This window comes from Megalobrama amblycephala, linkage group LG3 (genome assembly GCF_018812025.1).
Source record: "Megalobrama amblycephala isolate DHTTF-2021 linkage group LG3, ASM1881202v1, whole genome shotgun sequence".
NCBI lineage: Eukaryota > Metazoa > Chordata > Actinopteri > Cypriniformes > Xenocyprididae > Megalobrama > Megalobrama amblycephala.
Window position 1 is genome coordinate 31696030 of NC_063046.1, and position 23491 is coordinate 31719520.

General features: G+C 38.5%; 1 protein-coding gene across 7 annotated transcripts in view; it reads left to right on the forward strand.

The window, feature by feature from the left end:
- brsk2b (BR serine/threonine kinase 2b) overlaps nt 1–23491 on the forward strand; it is a 160277-nt gene that overhangs the window by 131106 nt on the left and 5680 nt on the right. For 2 of the 7 annotated variants that reach the window (XM_048185154.1, XM_048185157.1), the window contains exons 9-19: nt 4341–4372; nt 5790–5954; nt 6688–6785; nt 7115–7265; nt 7861–7929; nt 9641–9701; nt 12207–12864; nt 13582–13630; nt 17485–17608; nt 18933–19113; nt 19797–19886. In XM_048185154.1, the coding sequence (XP_048041111.1) occupies nt 4341–4372; nt 5790–5954; nt 6688–6785; nt 7115–7265; nt 7861–7929; nt 9641–9701; nt 12207–12864; nt 13582–13630; nt 17485–17608; nt 18933–19113; nt 19797–19886 (1678 nt within the window). The remainder of the gene's footprint in view (nt 1–4340; nt 4373–5789; nt 5955–6687; nt 6786–7114; nt 7266–7860; nt 7930–9640; nt 9702–12206; nt 12865–13581; nt 13631–17484; nt 17609–18932; nt 19114–19796; nt 19887–23491) is intronic. The other 5 variants (XM_048185158.1, XM_048185155.1, XM_048185159.1 and 2 more) reach the window with 5 other exon arrangements.

Below are 23491 nucleotides of genomic sequence, written 5' to 3' on the forward strand. Positions count from 1 at the left end.
CACCATTTATCTGCACATACTGTCTGCGTTGTTGTAGCACCTGATTCTGTAAAGGAATGTAAAGCACAAAATCTGTGCTAAATGCAATTTACATGGCGCAATTCATGATCTCGCAGATTGCAAGTTTCATCATCATTTGATGAATTACTGCTGCCATCATTGACAGAAAATACAAAAACTAATCTTTTAAATCAGTGCTGTGGCACAAATATAGCTAGGTGTATAGGTTTTTTTTGTAAGTACATATGCTGTGATGACAAATATTTATCTTAGTTTTGTTTTAGTTTTTTTTTATTTTTGTTATACATAAACTAGGAGTCTCCATAGATAAGGCAATAAAATAATTATAATTAAAATAAAAAAATAATTTCTTAATAATTTAAGTGTCAGAAGTTTTAAGAGCTGACTTTTTTCAGGGTTCCCACACTTTTTAGCCTTTTTAAATTTACATGAAATTTAATTTTTTATTCTAGTCATTATTATTTACTGGATAAAGATATTTAAAAATATGTTTACTCAGTTTCTGTCTAATATACACTACCAGTCAAAAGTTTGGAAACTGTAAGATTTTTAATGTTTTTAAAAGAAGTTTCAATATTTTATTCAGAATACAACATAGATGACATGTCAAATGTTTAAACTGAGAAAATGTATCATTTTAAGGGAAAAATAAGTTGGTTTTAAATTTCATGTCATCAACACATCTCAAAAAAGTTGGGACAAGGCCATGTTTACCACTGTGTGGCATCCCCTCTTCTTTTTATAACAGTCTGCAAACGTCTGGGGACTGAGGAGACAAGTTGCTCAAGTTTAGGAATAGGAATGTTGTCCCATTCTTGCCTAATACAGGCTTCTAGTTGCTCAACTGTCTTAGGTCTTCTTTGTCGCATCTTCCTCTTTATGATGCGCCAAATGTTTTCTATGGGTGAAAGATCTGGACTGCAGGCTGGCCATTTCAGTACCCGGATCCTTCTTCTACGCAGCCAAGATGTTGTAATTGATGTAGTATGTGGTCTGGCATTGTCATGTTGGAAAATGCAAGGTCTTCCCTGAAAGAGACGACATCTGGATGGGAGCATATGTTGTTCTAGAACTTGGATATACCTTTCAGCATTGATGGTGCCTTTCCAGATGTGTAAGCTGCCCATGCCACACGCACTCATGCAACCCCATACCATCAGAGATGCAGGCTTCTGAACTGAGCGCTGGTTGTCCTTGTCCTCTTTAGTTCGGATGACATGGCGTCCCAGTTTTCCAAAAAGAACTTCAAATTTTGATTCGTCTGACCACAGAACAGTTTTCCACTTTGCCACAGTCCATTTTAAATGAGCCTTGGCCCAGAGAAAATGCCTGCGCTTCTGGATCATTTTTAGATATGGCTTCTTTTTTGACCTATAGAGTTTTAGCAACGGTGAATGGCACGGTGGATTGTGTTCACCGACAATGTTTTCTGGAAGTATTCCTGAGCCCATGTTGTGATTTCCATTACAGTAGCATTCCTGTATGTGATGCAGTGCCATCTAAGGGCCCAAAGATCACGGGCATCCAGTATGGTTTTCCGGCCTTGACCCTTACGCACAGAGATTGTTCCAGATTCTCTGAATCTTTGGATGATATTATGCACTGTAGATGATGATAACTTCTTTGCAATTTTTCTCTGAGAAACTCCTTTCTGATATTGCTCCACTATTTTTCACCGCAGCATTGGGGGAATTGGTGATCCTCTGCCCATCTTGACTTCTGAGAGACACTGCCACTCTGAGAGGCTCTTTTTATACCCAATCATGTTGCCAATTGACCTAATAAGTTGCAAATTGGTCCTCCAGCTGTTCCTTATATGTACATTTAACTTTTCCGGCCTCTTATTGCTTCCTGTCCCAACTTTTTTGGAATGTGTAGCTCTCATGAAATCAAAAATGAGCCAATATTTGGCATGACATTTCAAAATGTCTCACTTTCAACATTTGATATGTTATCTACAGTGCCCTCCACAATTATTGGCACCCTTAGTAATTATGAGCAAAAGCAGCTGTGAAAATAAATCTGCATTTTTTTTTTTTTTTTGATCATTCATTCAAAAAATTCACAAAATTATAACCTTTCATTTAAGGAAAATAATTGAAAGTGGGGGGGAAACTTACATTATGAAATAAATGTTTTTCTCCAAAACACGTTGGCCACAATTATTGGCACCCTTTTATTCAAAACTTTTTGCAAAGATAACAACTCTGAGTCTTCACCTATAATGCCTGATGAGTTTGGAGAACACCTGACAAGAGATCAGAGATCATTCCTTCATGCAGAATCTCTCCAGATCCTTCAGATTCCAGCTCCATCCTGGTGCTTCTTCTCTTCAGTTCACTCCACTCATTTTCTTTAGGGTTCAGGTCAGAGAACTGAGATGGCCATGGCAGAAGCTTCATTTTGTGCTCAGTGACCCATTTTTGTGTTGGATTTGATGTTTGTTCCATCATTGTCCTGATGGAAGATCCAACCACAGCTTATTATTGGATTTCTAGCATTTTTATCTGTTGGTATTTGATACATAATACCATGTATCTGAACAAGATGTCCAGGACCTCCAGCAGAAAAATAGGCCCACAACATTAAACATCCAGCAGTATATTTAACCGTGGGCATGGGGTACTTTTTATCCATGTGTGCACCAAACCCATCTGGTGGGTTTGCTGCCGAAAAGCTTTTTTTAGTTTCATCTGACCATAGTAGCCGGTCCAGTTTGAAGTTCCAGTCTTGTCTGACAACTGAATATGCTGGAGATTGTTTCTGGATGAGAGCAGAGAAACCCTTTTCTTTTTGTCCACTCAAACTTTCCTCCTCACTTCACATTAGGACGATTTAGACACACGTCCTCTTCCAGGCAGATTTGTAACATGTTTAGTTGATTGGAACTTCTCAATTATTGCCCTGATAGTGGAAATGAGGATTTTCAATGTTTTAGGTATTTTCTTACAGCCACTTTCTATTTTGTGAAGTCCAACAATCTTTTGCTGCACATCAGAACTATATTCTTTGGTTTTACTCATTGTGATGAATGATTACGGGAATTTGCCATTTGTATTTCCTCATGTTTATATTCCTGTGGAACAGGAAGTCATGGCTGGACAATTTCATGCTCCTAGTCACCCTGGTGTGCTAAAAAAAATTTAAATATGAATGGGAATATACTTCAGAGATATTTTACTCATAAGAATTTCTAGGGGTGCCAATAATTGTGGCCAACATGTATTGGAGAAAAACATTTATTTCATAATGTGAGTTTCCCCCCACTTTCAACTGTTTTCCTTCAATTAAAGGTTAGAATTTTGTGAATTTTTTGAATAAAAGATCAAAAGGATAAACAATGCAGATTTATTTTCACATCCACCTTTGCTCATATTTACTAAGGGTGCCAATAATTGTGGAGGGCACTGTATATTCTATTGCGAATAAAATTTAAGTTTATGAGATTTGTAAATTATTGCATTTCTTTTTTTTATTCACATATTTATTCATTTGTAAAGTGTCCCAACGTGGAATCGGGTTTGTAAATCACTTATTTGCATGCTTATTTTTTCTTATTTTTTGCTTATTTTAAATCAATTTCTGTCATCTTGAGACCCTATTGGAAGTTTGCTGAGGCCCCCTAGTGGACCCAGGTCCCCTGGTTTGGAGCTAAAATGGTTTAAATGAAATTGCATTTATGCCTGCTTTCTGCGTGACATTAATTGTGGTATGCAAAATTGCACAAACCTTTGTGAAAAATATGCCTAAATTACAATTAAAGGAGCACTGAAAACTGGATTACAGGTGACTAGGTGATACAGTTGATAGTCCCACAACTATCCAGTGAATTTGCCCCTCAGCCATATAAAAGTAAACCAGAAAATATTTAGTTTTAATGTTCCAGTTCAGTGTGTCGTTCCTCGCAGTGTCTGGATCAGGTCAAGTGCTGAATTTTTATAGCTCGTAAATGAATACACAGCAGTCACATATTCTGTTGATTTCAGTTAATCTTAAAGTCATTCCTGTTGGTATTACATGCACAGCCAGAACAACCATTCACTCTCATGGGCTGCTGCTGTTATGGCTGTTGTTTTTGTTCTGCGGGCCACAGCTTTAATTAGCTGGCTGCTGAAATGTACATGTCTTTGTAGCTTCCACACTTAAACCTGGAGAGATCAGAGGATGCGACACAAGAGAGAGATTAGAGCCAGCCAGCAGGAAACTGCCTGACGTTCAGAGATGGATTCACTGCTTTTATTGTCATGCTCTGCTGTCTTTGTTTGGCTCTGTTAATGGTTAGATAATGGCTTAGCTCATGTGTTTTTCTCTGTTTACAGTTAGAACAGATACAGAAGCACACATGGTACATGTGAGTATAAACTTCACTTTTTATTTGTCGGCACATGCCTGTTTTTGCTCAGTGTCTGTCTGCGTTTTTTTCTTTTTTTTTTTTTTTTGTCTATGCATGTACATACTGTTTATGTGTTCTGTAAGTCTATGTGTGTCCTCGTTGCAATAACTGAGAACATAACAAAGATGATGGCTCTGTGCTTCTTTAAGTAATGGCATGACAGCAGTGTGTGTGTGTGTGTGTGTGTGTGTGTGTGTGTGTGTGTGTGTGTGTGTGTGTGTGTGTGTGTGTGTGTGTCTGTCTGTCTGTCTGTGTGTGGTCCTGGTAAACCCTACGTTATGGGGACAAAATGTCACTATCTGAAATCCTTATCCTTATGAGGACATTTTTTGGTCCCATGAGGAAAATAGCTTATAAATCATACAAAATGCTGTTTTTTTTTTTGTTTGTTTTTTTTTTTTGTTTTTTTTTTTTTTAAATGCAGAAAGTTTTCTGTGATGGGTAGGTTTAGGGTTAGGAGATAGAATATACAGTTTGTACAGTATAAAAACCATTATGTCTGTGGATTATCCCCATAAAACATGAAAACCGTGTGTGTGCGTGTGTGTGTGCGCGTGTGCGTGCGTGTGTGTGTGTTAGAGAAGAGCCTTAAGCCAAACAGACTGGCTTTACTCAATGTTTGTGCCACCCTAAGCAATACCTTGTTTTTATCTTCAACTGCTTCATTTTTAAACATAATTCCTCCAGTATCCAACTTTTTGTATTAGTCATGATTTGTTACTGGGCCCCAGGGTTATCATTATTTTGATTTTTAAATTTTCATTTTCAGTGTAATTTAATTTTAGTATTTAAAATTACTTTACTAGTACTAAAATTACTTTTTCTAGTTTCAGTCTAACATTTCTCAGCACAGTCTTGTGTCATTGCTGTCTAGGGGCATTTTCATGTTTAATGCAGAAGGGTTGTAAAGGTTTCAAGTTTTATAATATGCCATGTATCAAAAACTAAAATTCATGATCATTTTTATTTTATTTTAGTTTGTTTTCGAGTCATAAAAATAACAAAATTATCTGTAAACTTTTTTTATAATGCCTCCACAGATTTTTTGGAGAAAATCATCAGATTTTTTAATGATGATGTTTTAATATAAGCTGAGAATCTACTACTCTGGTATATGAAAGCATTAATCAAATTTGCCAAAATATTGTGCGGGGAGGTGGTTCATTTGTAGAATGATGGGCGCTTCAACCCCCAGAGCTTTCTGTGGGCGCAGATTCCATGTGGGCCTGTTTGTGACTTGTACCACCAGCAAGGATCCCAGAACACGCCTGAGGCGATTACCATGTGTGCTCAATTAATGAAAAATAAACAAGAACACTAGATTATTTCAATGCCCTTGTGCTGATCTTCTGTACATCTATGTATTTGTTCACAGAGGAGGGAAGAATGAGCCCGAACCCGAACAGCCGGTGCCACGGAAAGTTGCGATCCGCACGCTACCCTCCACTGAGGACATCGACCCAGATGTGCTAGAAAGCATGCACTCGCTAGGCTGTTTCCGAGACAAGAACAAACTGATGAAAGACCTGCTGTCAGACGAGTGAGTAACTAAGAAAGCGACGCAACACCTCACATTCACCCCAGACAGGTTGTTTCCCATGATACCAAATGTTTTTTTCCCATGATTAGACAAGACTGACTGCGTTTGCTTTGGGAGACCATATGTGAGGCTATTATTATTTTAAATCCTTGTTCTTTAGGGTTAGTAAACACACAGTACAGCATCTTGGTTGCGGGCTATTAGAGAAGTCCTTTCACTCCTGCTCATCTGTCATCTTCCGTACTCGCACAATTACCACCCACACGCTCCGCTGTGCGTGATCACTTCGTTAGACCCCCTGATAGATTGGCCTGGGTGTTCCTTTCCAAAACATCACGGCCTCTGTCTCTTCTCTTGCCCAGCGTTTAAACAATTCAGATGGCGCCTGAAGCAAAGACGGTCATATTTACTTCCCGCTGTGTGGTCTGGGGCAGAAAAATTCAACACAAGGGCTCTTGCTGGGAGAATTTCAAGACTTTTTGAACTCGCCCAGACTCTTTTTGCGGATATTTTATGTCTTCGTGCATCATTAATGAAATAAGTGATGTCCTGTGATCTCTGCAGGATGCCTTTTAGCTCTCTGGGCCTGAGGTGCTTGCTACTCTTTGCTCTTTAACTAATGATGTTAATTAGCTTGAGCTGAGGATTATTCAGGAGCACTGCAGATTTCACTGTATATCAGAAACCTGTCTTGACCACACATTTTGTTCCTCCATGCCCTTTCCACCTCCAGTGATAACCAGGAAAAGATGATCTACTTCCTCTTGCTGGACCGTAAGGAGAGATATCCCAGCCATGAGGATCAGAATCTACCACCCAGAAATGAGATTGGTAAGAAAAACTCAGTCATTTTTATTTTTATTTTTATTTTTATTTTTTTTAACTAATATTTTTTTCAAGATTTCTTGATGAATAGAAAGTTCAAAAAAGTAAAGATTATAAATGTCTTTACTATCACTTTTTTTTTCATGCATCCTTGTGAATAAAAGTATTCATTTCTTTTGGGAAAATTTTTTTTTTTTCTGGTGTTTAAATACTTGAAGACATTATGAAAAAAAACTGTACGATTGTATGATTTTTCCATTATGAACGCCATAGGCTTAATGGGCTGTTTTCATGTGTTAGGGATCATTTAATTTATCGTATGCTGGTCTCCTCAGATCCTCCCAGGAAGCGAGTGGACTCTCCACTCTTGACGAGACACAACAAGAGGAGGCCAGAGCGCAAGTCTATGGAGGTGCTGAGCGTGACAGAGGGCGGTTCTCCTGTTCCTGTGAGACGCGCCATCGACATGGCACAACACGGACAGAGGTACAGCTACACATCTCTCGCTCCTCTATTATTTACAAAACTCTACCATCGTAGCAGCAAGCGTCACAGTAAGAAAGGCTGAAAGTATGTCACATTTTGTGAAGCCTTGAAAGGAACATTTGAAGACAACGACGTGTGTCATAAAAGCAAAAATAAACTTTGGAAAAATGTTCACAGTTATAAGAAGCTGCATACTAGCTTTGAAATGCTTTTTAAATTGCACATGAAGAGTACAAGAAATGAGATCAATGAGCTCAGCTAAATCTGTGGAAAAAGAAAACAATGATTTCAGAGTGTTTTGCTATTCTCTGAAAATCAGTTTCTCATCTAGTCAAGCAGCATGCTAAATGTGCCATATGGGAAATTTTGACTTCTCAAATTGGTTTTAAGGGGAACAATGGGATTGCTAATGTGCTTTTCATTTTTCTGTATCTTTGACACGTTATGTTGCAAATTTGTTTTACTTTTTTCCATGTTCATTGTGATCCATTTCATCAGCCCTGTGTCCTTTCCCTGTGTAGATGCTTTGGCTCAACTCCATGATTACTTATTACTTATTGTAAATTTACTCTAACTTTACTCTCTCTTACTGTAGTAAATCTGTTTTCAGTAAAAGCTTGGATATCTCAGATGCCAACCCCATACTGCAAAGCAAAGAGGAGAGGTACAAACCACCGCCATGCTTTCTTTTCTGCTCTAAAGATGCAGTGGGGTTTTTAACACTCAAAACATGCAACAGAGAGCACTGGCCTTTTATTTCTACCACTGACATTTGATATCTTAAGAGCTTAGCTTGCTTCAGAGGGGGAAAAAAAAGTAAAAAAAAAAAAGTGGAGGTCGACTGCATATTGGGAAGTCTTGTAAAAAAGTTTTTTCCTGCCGGCTTGGCCTCTCAGTTTTGGTAAAGCAGCGGCCCTCTGGCTCCCTCCACACACATCAAAAGCATCTTATCTCCCTTATTTTGCCTTTCATGTTTCGTTTGATGTCTGGCATTTTTGTCCCTTGGTAGATCCCAAATTGTTAATTTCTTCCCCTCGCTCTCGTTTTGCCTTCACGCTTCTCTTGCCTTCACCCTGGATGTTTGTTTTTCTTCGAGTGATGTGTGCACTTACAGTAGGTGTGAGACAGAGGTTATCCGATTGTTTGTGTTCATCTGTACAGGCATTTTTCTTCAACCTTGAGTTTCACTGTCCTGTCCTACATCTGCATTCACTGTTTAGTCTGCCAGATAACAAAATGGGCCTTGAATATTTCTTTATAGACACTTCTCTTCTCTTTTTTTTTTAATTTTTTTTTTTTATTTAATCAATGCATTAAGTATCAGGGCACTGAATGAGGCACTAGTAAATGAATTCTTCACTGACAGACTAGATAGATCAAATACATCTATGCATGTTAACAATTCAAAGTGTAATGACTTAATTGAACCGAAAAGCTCCCCTGCATCTTTTATACAATTTAATACAGCATTTTTACAAGTGATAGTTTTCTTAATAAAGTTGTAGCTTCTCTCTTGTAAAATATTAATGATTCACTACATATGCTGTACATTGCTTAAACAGTAGAAATATTTCCTCGTATAATTACTGTCCTCTAGCGCCTGGCCTTTCTTTCCATGAATTACTTTATTCCATAGCCATTTATTACACATATAAAGAGCTCTTTTCCTGACGCTGTGTTTGGCTAAGCTAATTAGCTGAATGCAAGAGGCATATAATGAACATCAGCATTGCACTGAATCAGGCTGCGGTGTATTTGGTGTTGTGATTTTTACACTTGAATGATCAAAGACAACTTGAGACCATGCATAATTCTCATCTAAGTAACATTTGCAAATGCAATTGATCAGTTTATGGATCAGATCCTTCCTGGAGTCAAATCGTGTGAGTCTGAATGTTGACGCCTTTAAGGATGATTTACTGTTTCAATTTGCCTTGATGACAAAACCCATTGTGACCACGGTCAATTAAATCCCAATCATTTATTGGAGAACCACTGAAGCTCACCATCTAATACACAATGGAATTCGGAAGTCTTATACAGAACCTCATAAAAGGTTGTGATGACCTTTTACATTCTTAGGATGAGTAATGATAAATTGCTCAAATTTAATTGCAACTTAAAAATATAAAAATAGCATGATCAACAAAAAAAAGACCTATAGGCCTGCATAGAAAGTTGACATATAATTAACAGAAATGCAGCTTATAGTGAAACATAAAGGTCTTGTCTGATACTGCTGTCTCTGTCCAAGTGTAAACTCAAATTTTTAATCATGTTTCACTCACACAACATGCTTAACCTCCTATACAGTTACGACAGTGTGCTATACATGTGGTAGAAATGTCTTTACTATCTATGTTGTGTAACTGTAGGTCTCGGTCCATCAGCGGAGCCTCTTCTGGTCTGTCCACTAGTCCCCTCAGCAGTCCACGGGTAAGCCCTTTATCCATGTTAAATCATTTGTTTTACTCAAAGAGTCTGGTGGTGTTGCTGTCCATTGCCAGCTGGTATGATATCTATCTACAGCAGGGGTGTCCAAGGGTGTACCGCCCTGCAGATTTTAGCTCCAACCCAAATCGAACTCACCTGAACCATCTAATCATGGTGTTCAGGGCTGCTTGATAATTACAGACAGGTGTGTTGGAGCAGGGTTGGGACTGAAATCTGCAGGACGGTAGCCCTCCAGGAGCAGGGTTGGACACCCCTGATTTACAGAATATCTATTGATGAGAAACTCATGTCACAAGACATCTGATATACAATCATTCAGCATGAATATATGCATCAACAGGTGGTACAGCGGTGTGTTGTAATAGTATGTATATATAAATTGTTCAAAAATGACAGTAAAGACTTATACTTTTTCAATTTCTATTTCAAATAGAAAATCTTCCTTTGAACTTTCTATTCCTCAATTTAAAAAAGAATCTAGTAATTATGCTAAGCATAGTAGACTGCTTGTATCATGGTTTCCACAAAAATATTAAGCAGCACAACTGTTTTCAACATTGATAATAATAGGAAATGTTTCTTTAGCACCAAATCAGTATATTAGAATGATTTCTGAAGGATCATGTGACACTGAAGACTGGAGCAATGATGCTGAAAATTCAGCTTTACCTTCACAGCAGTAAATTACATTTTGAAATATATTAAAATAGAAAGCAGTTGTAATAATATATTACTGTTTTACTGTATTTTTGATTAAATAAATGCAGCCTTGGTGAGCATAAGAGATTTAAAAAAAAAAAAACATTAAGACATCTTACCAACTCCGAACTTTTGTACATTAATACATTAATATACATTACAGAGTACATTAATATGGTACCATATGCCTATGTTATTATAGGCCAGGTTTAAAGTGCAACGCTTCATTTTATAAAACATGTAACAAGAGGACCCTGCTTGAAGACCTCTGGCATAATGCAACGTGAACTATTTATTTCTTATAATTGTTAGTGATGATGGAGCATTAATTATGTATACTGTTAGCTTTGTTAAAAAAGACAGTCACTGTCTGTCCCTACCAATCCACCTTTACAACTTCTAGCCCAGTCATTCTACCATGCTTAGCATAATCATGCTAATCTATGCCCAATTCACAGCCTTGTTGCCTTGAAATATTTGAAGCCCAAGTCACTAATGGCTTGTTAAAATCCCTTGAAAATCCCTGGTTCCTTACTAATGGTGAAGCCTCTGGATGTAGCCAGCTTTTACAGTTGATTTGTTTAAAGAGGCTAACCGATTACAAATCCACTACTAAGACTTCCCAATATGCAGTCCTTGAGTTACATCAAGGAATTCTCTACATGATTCATCCCAAAGTCAATTCTGATCCTAATCAAATATTCTGCAGTTTGAAATGCTCTACAATTGGTGAATGGCTGCAGTGTCGCACTGTCACTGATGAAAATGGCTCAAACAGAGAACATGCTTGGTGGAAGTAATTTGAATTAGTCTGTGAAGAACTCATTGATACAGCTCATCTGAGATTAGTTTTACTGCTCAGACACAGACTTAAAGGTTTGTAATGGAAGAATCTTCCCAGCAGTATGAAAAAGCTTTAAAAATCCATTTTATTGCATTCGTGCTCTTCTTTATGCCCATGCTAGGGTTGCAGTTGGAACAGTTAACACACCATTGTATTTCTTTTAAATGTTTTACAATATGCTTGATGAGCATTTCCCTCTACTTATTGTAATCACACACTTCACTTTTAGTGGCCGTATTGTGTCAATCCCCCCCGTTTCGGACCCTATTATTATTATTATTATTATTATTATACAGTGTCATCTGTCAAACAGCATCCTCATATCATACCTCCAGCAGCAGCATTGTACTCTATGCTCTGTTTAATGGTCAACTGCACTTATTTTCACTAGCCATTTCGATAGCGTGACGCTATTGTCTTGAAAAACTCTAATTGTTGAATTGAGTCAGTATATACTGTGGCTTGTGTCACATTTTATGTAATTTCTACTTAATTTATGAGGTATTCTGACAATAGCGTCCTTTTAAAGCAAAGCTCATTGCACAAATTTCCTGCTTGCTTAGTCAATGCTGACAACACCTTCTTTAATTTCATCCTGACAACAACCCAGAGCTTTGTGTTGCTAATTTCTGTTGCTGGTTTTGATTAGTTTTGGGAACACTGGTTTGGGAACATTTTATTTCCACTGTCTTGTTGCCTCTTGGCTGGTTGTGCTAATGGCATGTTTTTTCTTTCTTTCTTTCTGCATTTCCTCCTTCACCTCTCATCACCGGTGCCTTGTTCACCATCCTTTCATGTTTGGTGTTGTGTGTGTGTGTGTGTGTGTGTGTGTGTGTTTGTGTGCGTCTGCGCCGTAATGCCTGTTATCTATGGGGCCGTGTGTTGTGTGTATGGGCTGTGTTGGCTCTTTTTATGCTGCTGGCTCTGTGCATGCGCTCTTCCAGCCCATGCGGCGGTTCGCCGTTCCTCCACAATCCGCAGAACTCACGCAGTCGCCTAACCACAGCCCCACCCACGCGCCTGTGTCCCGGCTGAACGGCACAGGCCCCCACTCCCCCAAAACCTTTCAACCAAAGACAGATGCCCATCAGCCTAACAACAAAACTCAGACACTTCCAGCCAAGCCCAAAGTTGCAGACAAGCCCCTGCAGGCCACCAGGTCCAACCCGCTCCCTAACACAACGGCAGTGCTATCTGCGGCCAAGTCGGAACCTTCTACACCCTGCCAACCCATGCCCCTGCTAATGCCTGGCAGCCCGAAAGTGCGCCGGCCACCGCTTACGGTGCCACCCAAGCTCTCTGTTCCCCTTTCTCCCCTTTCGCCCATCCGGCTTCACCACCTTCACCCGCTGGCCGGGACTGACCACAACGGCAAATCTATCCCCACCATACAGGTTACGCCCCACCCCTCCCCAAGGGGCAGCCCATTGCCAACTCCAAAAGGAACGCCGGTGCACACGCCTAAGGAGAGCCCAGCGGGGACCCCTAGCCCAACGCCACCCCCCAGCCCCTCCATCGGAGGCATGCCGTGGAGAACACGCCTCAACTCCATTAAGAACAGCTTCCTTGGCTCACCACGCTTCCACCGCAGGAAACTACAAGGTACCAGCAGTGCCGGAAACATCCTGAAGCAGTTTTTTCACCCTTTAACATTAACCTGCCCAGGGACTGCAGATGAAAATTTGTCATTTTGACTCAATTTTGGCACATTTACATCAACATGATGTTAATTCATGAATCTAAATGTAAAAATTGCAGAAATGTGCATGCATAAAATGAATTATAAGATTAGTACCAAGATATTGGATATTATATAATAATAAAACCCTAGTTATGTAGGGCACTAATGCAGTGATATGCAGGATCAGGTGCAAAGTAAAGCACCATAGCCTATGTGCATATAGAAAGCATTTTAGAAAGAGAATTATGCTTGCTAATCCTTTTTTATTGCGGTTTTTAGTTGATGTTCCCCTCTTAGTGAGGTATATTCTCTAAGGACTGATTTTACAGATCGCTGGGTAATAAACTCAATGATAGTCCATTATCAGCTATATCTGATGATAAATCTAGTAATGATAATGAAAATTCCACAAGTATCTCACTTCACCTCCAGCTGTTCCTCTTTCCCTCTTCTACTGGGGAGAGGATCAGATGAGCTGATAGAAGGGGGGGGTTGAATTACTCTTAATCTCTGCAGGTTTGGAGTAATTAGCTGTGGTTAATCAGCATTCCCCTCCTCAGGTTGTGAATGTCTAATCTCTCTGGATATAGAGTATGATGCAAATTCCACTGAGGCTTGTTCGCTTTGTCTCTTTCCAGTTCCCACACAAGAGGAAATGTCCAACCTAACACCAGAGTCTTCCCCCGAGTAAGTATTAGCTATTTTCAAAGACAATCAAGTAAAATATGCAGTTTTATTAAATCACAAAGTGTGAAAGAAACATTAAAATAATACTCAATTATAATTGAATGATTCATTACAATATTCATTATTCTACTTGGTGTGGGGCTAAATGCATCACTTTTTGTGTTAACCTGAGCGGTTTAGAGTTAAATCGCCAACACTCAATTAAAGCTTGCTTAATTAAGACACTTAACTTTTGCTCTTTATACTTTTATTTTCTCCAGATTTTATTTCGAGTCGAAAGGAGCTCTGAAAACTCTGCAGCAAAAGTTAATGTGGTGGTCCAAACACTGTTCCTTGCCCCATTAGCCTAGTTTGTTGCTAAAGACATTATCAGGGAATAGTTCGTCGTGAATAATTCAGTGTTTTAGTTCCACTTAGCTTCACAGCCACACAGAGCGGTACCACAGTGGAAACTTTCTTCTGGAGTATTTTCCTCTATTTTTTCTGTTGTTTTTTCCAAGTTTTTGGTGAGTTAGTGTCACGTTATGTTGGCTGGCTCAAAGATGGCCTTGATAGTCACTGACTGTGGTAAAATCCCAGTGATTTCAAGCAGGGCTGAGAAATGAGCCATATGCCAGCATTCAAACCTCCATATAAGGCTTTTTATTGAAAAGTTTTAGTAACTTTTCCTTGACCTCCCCACCCCAGAGGACTTTTCAGTCGTCAGCTAATCCTGTATTGTGACAAACCCCTGTTATCTTATTCTAGATTACCAATACTCTTGTTAACTCTCGAATTTTAAATGCAAAATTTATATAATTGTTTTTGAGGTTTGCATGGTGCTGCACAGCATATACATCATGTAAGTTTTGAATTGTTTGACAGCCCGTAAAATGTCACTTTTTAAGTCATACATGTTTTTATTTCTTGTTATGCCCTAGAGACACATCAACTGACTGACAGCTTACTAACTCCCATCTTGACAGCATTCAGTCTGTATTTCACTTTAAGAGAAATTCAGCCAAGCTCTCCGGGAAAGCCTCTGCCGATATGTTTACATTTTGAAAGATACTTACCATTTGATGGCCTGAAATTCTTCTGCCAACTGTTCTTCACTGTTGGTGAAGCTAAAAAAAAAAAATATATATAGATAGATAGATAGATAGATAGATAGATAGATAGATAGATAGATAGATAGATAGATAGATTTCCCTGGTGTACATATGTGCATTTTAAGATGTTTTAAGGCCAACAAATTGGATAACAATAGCTTTAAAGCCATGTCAACAAATACATACATGCATGCACAGTTTTGAGGCAGCTTTAATCGCATGTTTGGTAATTTCATGACTTCATTTACCTCAGAATAATGATGGTGCATGCCCGTAGTTTATTATGCGCTTTATTTAAGCTATAATAAAGTAATTTGCAATGCGCGCCGGCGCATTTTCGCGAGCAATTTTTTGAGTGCACGCCATGAGTAATGGCTGATTGGAGTTTTACTGAAATAGCCTGACAACATCTCATCTGACCGCAATTCACTGTTGTTCAACTGAAGCTCACTCGTCGTCACCTGCACCTTTTCTGCGCTCGTTTGACTTGCGCCTGGCGCTGAGGCGAAGTTGGAATGCGTGTCTGAAAAGTGTCCCGTTTGTTGTGGTCGTAAAGAGACAGTTCTATATAAACCCAGCGTTTTACTTGGCGATGTTTTAAAAAATATTTTTATTTTTGGTATTTTATATGCTCTGTAGGTGGTTTGTGGAGTAGCATCACCCGGGTGGAAATTTTTTTTTATCCCCACCGGGGGATAAAAAAACATACATACAAAATAATGTTAAAATACCAGTCTCAGCAAGTATCCTTGTAAACACAGTCACATATGGCGTACTTGACGTAAACAATTGAGAAAGAAAATGGCCGAGTGTCATTATATTGGATCCGTTCATTAGCTCTTAAAGTGACAGCAGCCTAATATACCCGCTGATGTCTCTCAATAATGTTAATCAAACAAAATACAAAGAGAAAATAACTTTTGTAGCTTTAACAAAGATTAATTATATTTAATTTATACAGTCAAGTCTATGCAGTGTTATTTTACATTTGATTATTCAGTTTCTGTACCTGAATTCTTAAAGGATTAGTTCACTTCAGAATTAAAATTTCCTGATAATTTACTCACCCCCATGTTATCCAAGATTTGTATGTCTTTCTTTCTTCAGTCGAAAAGAAATTAAGGTTTTTGAGGGAAACATTCCAGGGTTTTTTTTCCATATAGTGGACTTCACCGGGGTACAATGGGTTGAAGGTCCAAATTGTAGTTTAAATTCAAAGGGCTCTACGGAATCCCAGCCGAGGAATAAGGGTCTTGTCTAGCGAAAAGATTGGTCATTTTCTAAAAAAAAAAAAAAAAAAACGTATATACTTTTTACCCACACATGCTCGTCTTGCACTAGCTCTGCGATGCGCCACACATCACATAATCACATTGGAAAGGTCACGTGTGACGTATGCTGAAGTACCGAGCAAGTGTTTACAAAGTGAACGTGCAAAGACTTAGTGCAAAAACAACCTTTACAAAAAAAAGTTAAAACAACGATTTTGGACGATTTTGAAGTTGGAGGAGAAAATGAGATGGAGTTTTTGCCCTACCGCGGTACTTCCACCTACGTCACACGTGACCTTTTCGTGATTGCGCAACACGTGGCTCATCGCAGAGCTAGTGCAAGACAATCATTTGTGGTTAAAAAGTATATAAATGTTTATTTTTTTGTTGAAAATGACTGATTGTTTCTCTAGATAAGACCTTTATTCCTCGTCTAGTATCGTTTAAAGCCCTTTGAAGCTGTGTTGAAACTGCAGTTTTGGACCTTCAACCCGCTGGTAACCATTGAAGTCCACTATATGGAGAAAAATCCTGGAATGTTTTCCTCAGAAACCATAATTTCTTTTCGACTAAAGAAAGAAAGACATAAACATCTTGGATGACATGGGGGTGAGTAAATTATCAGGAAATTTTAATTCTGAAGTGAACTAATCCTTTAACTGAAAAACATAAAGCACTGTTTGTTTGTTTTATTTGTATCTTTGTTCTATTGTATTTATCTAATGCTTGTAATTTGTTTATTATTTTCTATGCAGATTCACTCCCCTACAAAATCCTACAGAATGATTAATTCTTCCCAGAGTTATTTAAGTCATCTGGTGAAACTGTTTTCATATCGCAATATATATCACAGAAAAACAAATATCGCAATGTCAGTTTTTTCCAGTATCGTGCAGTCCTAATATATACCATTCAAAAGTTCAAGTTAGTAAGTATTATTGTTATTAAATCAGTAAATCAAAAGTGACAGTAAAGACATTTATAAGATTACAAAAGATTTCTATTTAAAAATAACTGTGGCTGTTCAACTGTTCAAGCAGCACAACTGTTTTCTAAACTGATAATAAGAAATGTTTCTTGAGAACCAATTCAGCATATTAGAAAGATTTCTGAAGGATCATGTGACTGTGAAGACTGGAGTAATGGCTGATATATATATATATATAAATATGTATATATATAAATATGTGTATATATGTATGTTTTTTTCTGTTTTGTTTTGTTTTGTTTTTGGCATCACATGAATAAATTACATTCTAAAATATATTCAAATATGAAGCAGTTATTTTTGTAATAATATTTTACAATATTACAGTTTTACTGCTTTGAGCATAAAAGACTTCTTTCAAAAACATAAAAACGTACCCCAAAACGACCCCAAAACTTGCAACATTATTCAAACATGTATACTTGATTGACGGATGGTACGTGAATTGAGTGATGTTTGTATGTATTGTGTTGTCTTGTTCACTCCTGTTGTTCTTCTTCACAGACTTGCCAAAAAATCTTGGTTTGGAAATTTTATTAACCTAGAAAAGGAGGAGCAGATCTTTGTGGTGATTCGGGACAAGCCTCTGAGCTCCATCAAAGCAGATATTGTCCACGCCTTTCTCTCTGTAAGTATCCAATGAGTGTGTGAAATCTGTCATCATTTACTCATTTTCAAGTCATTCCAATCCTGTTTGACTTTTTTCGTACTTTCATGGTTATTTTAAAGGGATAGTTCACCCAAAAATTTAAATTTGATGTTTATCTGCTTACCCCCAGGGCATCCAAGATGTAGGTGACTTTGTTTCTTCAGTAGAACACAAATGATGATTTTTAACTCCAACCGTTGCGGTCTGTCAGTCGTATAATGCATGTCAGTGGGAACTCCATCTATAAGAGTAAAAAAAACATGCACAGACAAATCCAAATTAAACCCTGCGGCTCTTGATGACACATTGATGTCCTAAGACACGAAACGATCGGTTTGTGCGAGAAACCGAACAGTATTGATATCATTTTTTACCTCTAAAACACCACTATGTCCAACTGCCCTGCACATACGGTTAGTGAGGTCTGAACGCCCTCTGACAACGGAAGTGATCTCTCGCACTCATTGGAGCAAAGCGTGAGAATCACTTCCATCATTAGAACGTGTTTTCTGACCTCACCAACCGGATGTGGAGGGCAGTTGGACATGGTGGTGATATAAAAATGATATAAATCACACAAATCGATCGTTTCGTGTCTTAGGACATCAGTGTGTCATCACGAGCCACAGGGTTTAATTTGGATTTGTCTGTGCATGTTTTTTTTTTACTCTTATAGACGAAGTTCCCACTGACATGCATTATACGACTGACAGACGGCAACGGTTGGAGTTAAAAATCATCATTTGTGTTCTACTGAAGAAACAAAGTCACCTACATCTTGGATGACCTGGGGGTAAGCAGATAAACATCAAATTTTCATTTTTGGGTGAACTACCCCTTTAAGTTTCAAAAGCATCATAAACTTATCAGAAATATCAGACTTGTGTGATGTATTTCAAGTCTTGAACAGTTTTGTGGACAGTATCAAATGAATGATTAATAAGACATGACTCAAAATAAAGATTTATACCAAATTGGATATAACTTTGGATATGCACAAAAGAGAGCCAAGATGGATGTCTGTTCCTCACACAAAGCATATGACTTCAGAAGACTTGAAATGTAGCACATTCATATGCACCACTTTTATGATACTTTTGAAGAGCTTTTTTGTCATTTTGGAACTTAACAGCCCCAGACCTCCTTCATCGTCATTGTATTGAAAAGAATATCCTGGATATTCTAGAAAAATTCACCTTTATAAAAAAAGAAAGACATTGGTTTCTAAAGACAATAATATTAATTTTAGGGCGAATGATTCTTTTAAGACATTTACTGTAGGAGCTCTGTCATATTATTTTAGATTCCCAGCCTCAGCCACAGTGTGGTGTCTCAGACGAGTTTCCGGGCAGAATACAAGTCCACCGCCGGCCCCACCGTGTTCCAAAAACCAGTGAAGTTCCAGGTGGACATCACCTACACCGAAAGCACGGCCGCCACCAAGGAGAACGGCATCTACTCTGTCACTTTTACACTGCTCTCAGGTAACCATGCCGACAGTGAGAAGCCCATTTTGATGTCATAAACTCGCTGGCAGCCAATAGAAATGCACAGGGATGTGTGTGTGTGTGTGTGTGTGGGTGATGGAGAGGCTGGTTGATGATGTTGAACTTTGTCTGTCGCAGTGGAGAGAGAATTTTTCTCTCTCTCGTTCCGCTAGCGGTTCCCTTCCCCCATTACACTCCCCCTCTCTCACGCTGAAAATAGACCAACTGCTCGAGGGGGTAATGGAAAAAATTAAACTAAAAGAGGCCTTTTTGCCTTCTGGTAATCACTATGCATTTTCAACCTGCTGTGTTTCAAAGGACAATCCAAAAAGATCCCACGCTGCTGGTGCCATTACCGCACACCCTGTTCCTCGCTTTTCATTTCCCCCTTTCTTCGTTTTTGCTCTCTTGGCTACACAAAAGGGATTGAATCTTGTTCTTAAAGTCACGCATTTTAAAGCGTATGTGTGCACGTGTCATAAACTCAGCCGTGGGCCAAATGCACCATAAAAATCAGCCCCATCCCATTAGTCTTTATGGGGCAGCCGCTAGGGGGAATAAACCCAGGATGTATCAGCATAAATGTACATTCATTTCAAAAGACACACATGCACAAGTCTGTACAGGATCAATGCGAAACATTCAAAGAGGTGTTGTCTGTGTTTGCGTGTCCCCCGCAGGTCCCAGTCGACGCTTCAAACGGGTGGTGGAGACGATTCAGGCTCAGTTGTTAAGTACACATGACCAGCCTGGTGTCCAGCAGCTGTCTGGTGAGTGGCCAGTCACTCCACTGACACACCTCTTCCTCTGGCTCTCTCTCTCTTTCTCTTTCTGCTCTCTTACACAGCATCCTGAACATGCATGGCGCCTAGCCCACCCTTGCAGAGCACTGAACGCTGCACACACCCATCAAGGTCAAATGAGTTTTTCCAGTATCTAACTATTGTTAGAGGTGGTTTCAAAGACATTTTCAGGCCGTTAATATGAAAATAAACTTCTCAAAAGGGTTAGATACAACGTATCCTCTGTTCCATTAATGTCGGATGTGATGTCTTATTTAAAGGTGCTGGAAATACACGTTTGACCTTATCAAAGCACATTGCACAGAACTGCATTGCAAGGCACTGGCACACACGCACACACTCTCCTTAGCTGTCACACGCACTCACAGAGCATGCTAGAGCCCCCTCGCGTGTATTAACAAGGGTTTATATCCATATCCAGGAAATTTCTCGCAGATATTCAAATCAAACCTGTGTCCCAATTAAATGAATGTGGCTTCAAACTGTTCGCTTTACGAGCAGAAATGTGATGGGCTTGACTGTGGTTCCTGCTGGAGATGATGAAATAAGAGAACAGAGAAATCCTTTGCCTGTCTTCTCATATGGCTGTTTGTGCACATGGTGAAGACCCTGTTACAGCTCCCTCTGCTGGACAAATCCTTACTTTTCAAAAGCAATATCTCTCATTTCTGCATTATTGTATGTCTACTGTGCACAATAAGCACATTTTCTTGTACATAAAATACCTGAATGACTTTCATATGCCAAAGTATGCACACTGCATTGGGTACTATATCCCACAATGCAATGTGTTCAACTTCCATTTCCAGTGTATTGGAATTTAACTAGATTGAAAATTGAATTTAACTATAAGCAATATTAACTACAATTTGTAACATTTCTGTCTTTATTGTATTAAAAGAATTACAGTAGTTTTCATCAGAATTAGTTCAAAAATACAAAATAACTGTTTACTGTAATTGTTTAGAGCTGCATAAAGGGTGGAATGCACTGCATGACTTCTGATCAGATTTTAAAATATCAAGTGTGTACTTGCCGGCTTTGTAAGTGATTACAGATAAAAATGCATCATACACTAAATGACTAAGGACTTTCAAGTAGTTTGGAACACAACAAATGCTGAGAAACATGCGCCTCATTGCAAAATCAACTCAAAATATACATGCCTGATATCATCCATAATGTGAAGCTAAAAATTTGGAGTTTTTGCCTTTAATACACTACATTATTTTCTGTGAAATCTCCATTCAGCAACTAGTGTTGACTCGTCCAAACTGAAATTTGGGGCAAAGTCTGGTCAAAAGTTGTGTGCTGTATTCCAGCCTTTCACATACTATCTTTTAAAAATAGTAGGCAGTATACAGTGTGCTAGTATTGGTATACTGGTTCATTCATTACTCTTGAAATGGACATTTTGTATAGTGAGGTACAATGCCTGTCACTGTGTGCTTTGGTTGAATACTGCAGATTTTAGCAAATGTCACAGGTCATCTATGCATCCCATGTTTCATACAGAAAATGAATGTGGACAGTATAACCTACATTCTGCATAAATTTGGACTGTCTTAAAGAAGAGCTGTTATCAGGATCGCGACCCATAACCACTGTAGCTTTAAAGACGTGCCATCCTCTCACCCTGTCAGTCACGTCCATCCCTTCCCCCTGGCTTTGCCCTTCACCCTCTGCTCTCCCACGGCTCTTGGTCATGCCGGCTGTTGAGTGAATGGGCACGTGAGCTTGAGTGTCCTGTCCTTACTGACCGTGAGCAGACCTGCACAGCACTGAGCACCAGCATGCTTCACTCTCAAACAGATGTGGCCACGTAATAAACATCTGTGCAAGAAAATTGAATCACTGAGTTCATGTCATTACTCTAAAGTCAATAGGGTGCATTGAGAATGTCATTATAGGCTGAATATTTTATTTGATCAGACATGTTACAGTAATATGTCATGTTCCTTTGACAGGAAAGCGTTCAAAGGGTGGTAAGAGGTCTATTTTAACTCTTCTGCCACGATGTATGTCACTTTGTCATACACACGGTGTCCAATGCGTGGCACTTATACACAGAAAACCCTTTAAAAGGGTTTGTTCACCCAAAACTGAAAATTCTGATATCATTTACTCACCCTCATGTTGTTCCAAAAACATAATGCCTCTTTTCCTCTTTAAAAAAATGCTAATTTTTAGTGCATCAAAAAGTAGAAGAGACACAATTGTATTAAAGGGTTAGTTTACTATTTTAACGATGTCTTTGCTACCTTTCTGGACCTTGAATGTGGTTGCTTTTTATGGAGGATAATAATTCTACGGATTTCATCAAAATATCTTCATTTGTGTTCCAAAGATGAACAAAGGTCATCAAGGTCACAGGAGGGTGGGTACTTCATGACAGAAATTTAATTTTTGGATGACCTAGCCCTTTAAAAGCAGATTTAATTTAGGTCTTTTATGTCTTCTCAAAAGACTTTGATTAAACTGCTTGAACTGTATGGATTATTTTTACAATTTCTTTTTTAAAGTTTTGGTTGCATGAACTTTCAGGGACAGAAATCTCTCATGTTTCATTGAAAATATTTCCATTCGTGTTCCGAAGATGAACGTAAGTCTTGTAGGTTTGGAATTACATAAGGGCGAGTAAATGATGACAGAATTTTCATTTTTGGGTGAACTAACCCTTTAAATATATAATATGCACAGATGTGTGTATGTGGGAGTGTGTGTGCATGATCTCACTTGATAGGACAGTCCATGAAAGTTTAAATTCTCTAGAGTGATGAAAGCTTCATACATACTTCATGTTGTTTTTCTCTCCGTATTCAATTCTTGCATCATTCTACTTTGTTTTGTGGGTCGATTGTTGCATCTGAATCACTTTGGTGAAAGGCCTCATTAATTTAGACATTTAATCAGCAGCTCTTATGAATCTGTTAAACCAGGTTTTCTATTTGAAGATAATGTTAGCATGCATCTCAGCACATCTTCTCTCTAAACACTTCTTTCATGTCGATCGTTTGGGACTTTTACAGTAGAAATAATCATCTGTAGAGTCACTATATAATGAGGAGCAGAATACTAAAGGGACTAGTTTGCTCAGCGTGACCTACTTATGTAGGGCCCTATAAATACAGTATGAGTATTAAAGCAAGTATCTGCTCAATGTTTTGGGTTTCTTATTGGATTAAAAATCATTTAGAAGAAATAGAGTAGTCATTAGCCATTTTTTGTCAAAAATGTGATCCCACCAACACACACTAGATCTTAGAAACAATCAAATAAAGCCTCAATTGCATAGTTCTCAGAGATCGTTCGTGGTTTTTAGCTGCTTTCTTTTTTATATATATATAAAGATAACGTCATAAGATACCATAAGCGTGGATTTTAATATGATGTCAATTCATATTACCTTAACCTGGTTGCATTTAAATCAGGAATATGATAACTGCAAATGTAATTTTATCGTGTAATTTTTTTGGGTGAGACATAAATCCACTATTTAGCCCAGAGCTCTGTGACTTTACGTAGTCTGCTGCTCTTCCTAAACATTTCCGCTTTCCAATAATACCACTTAC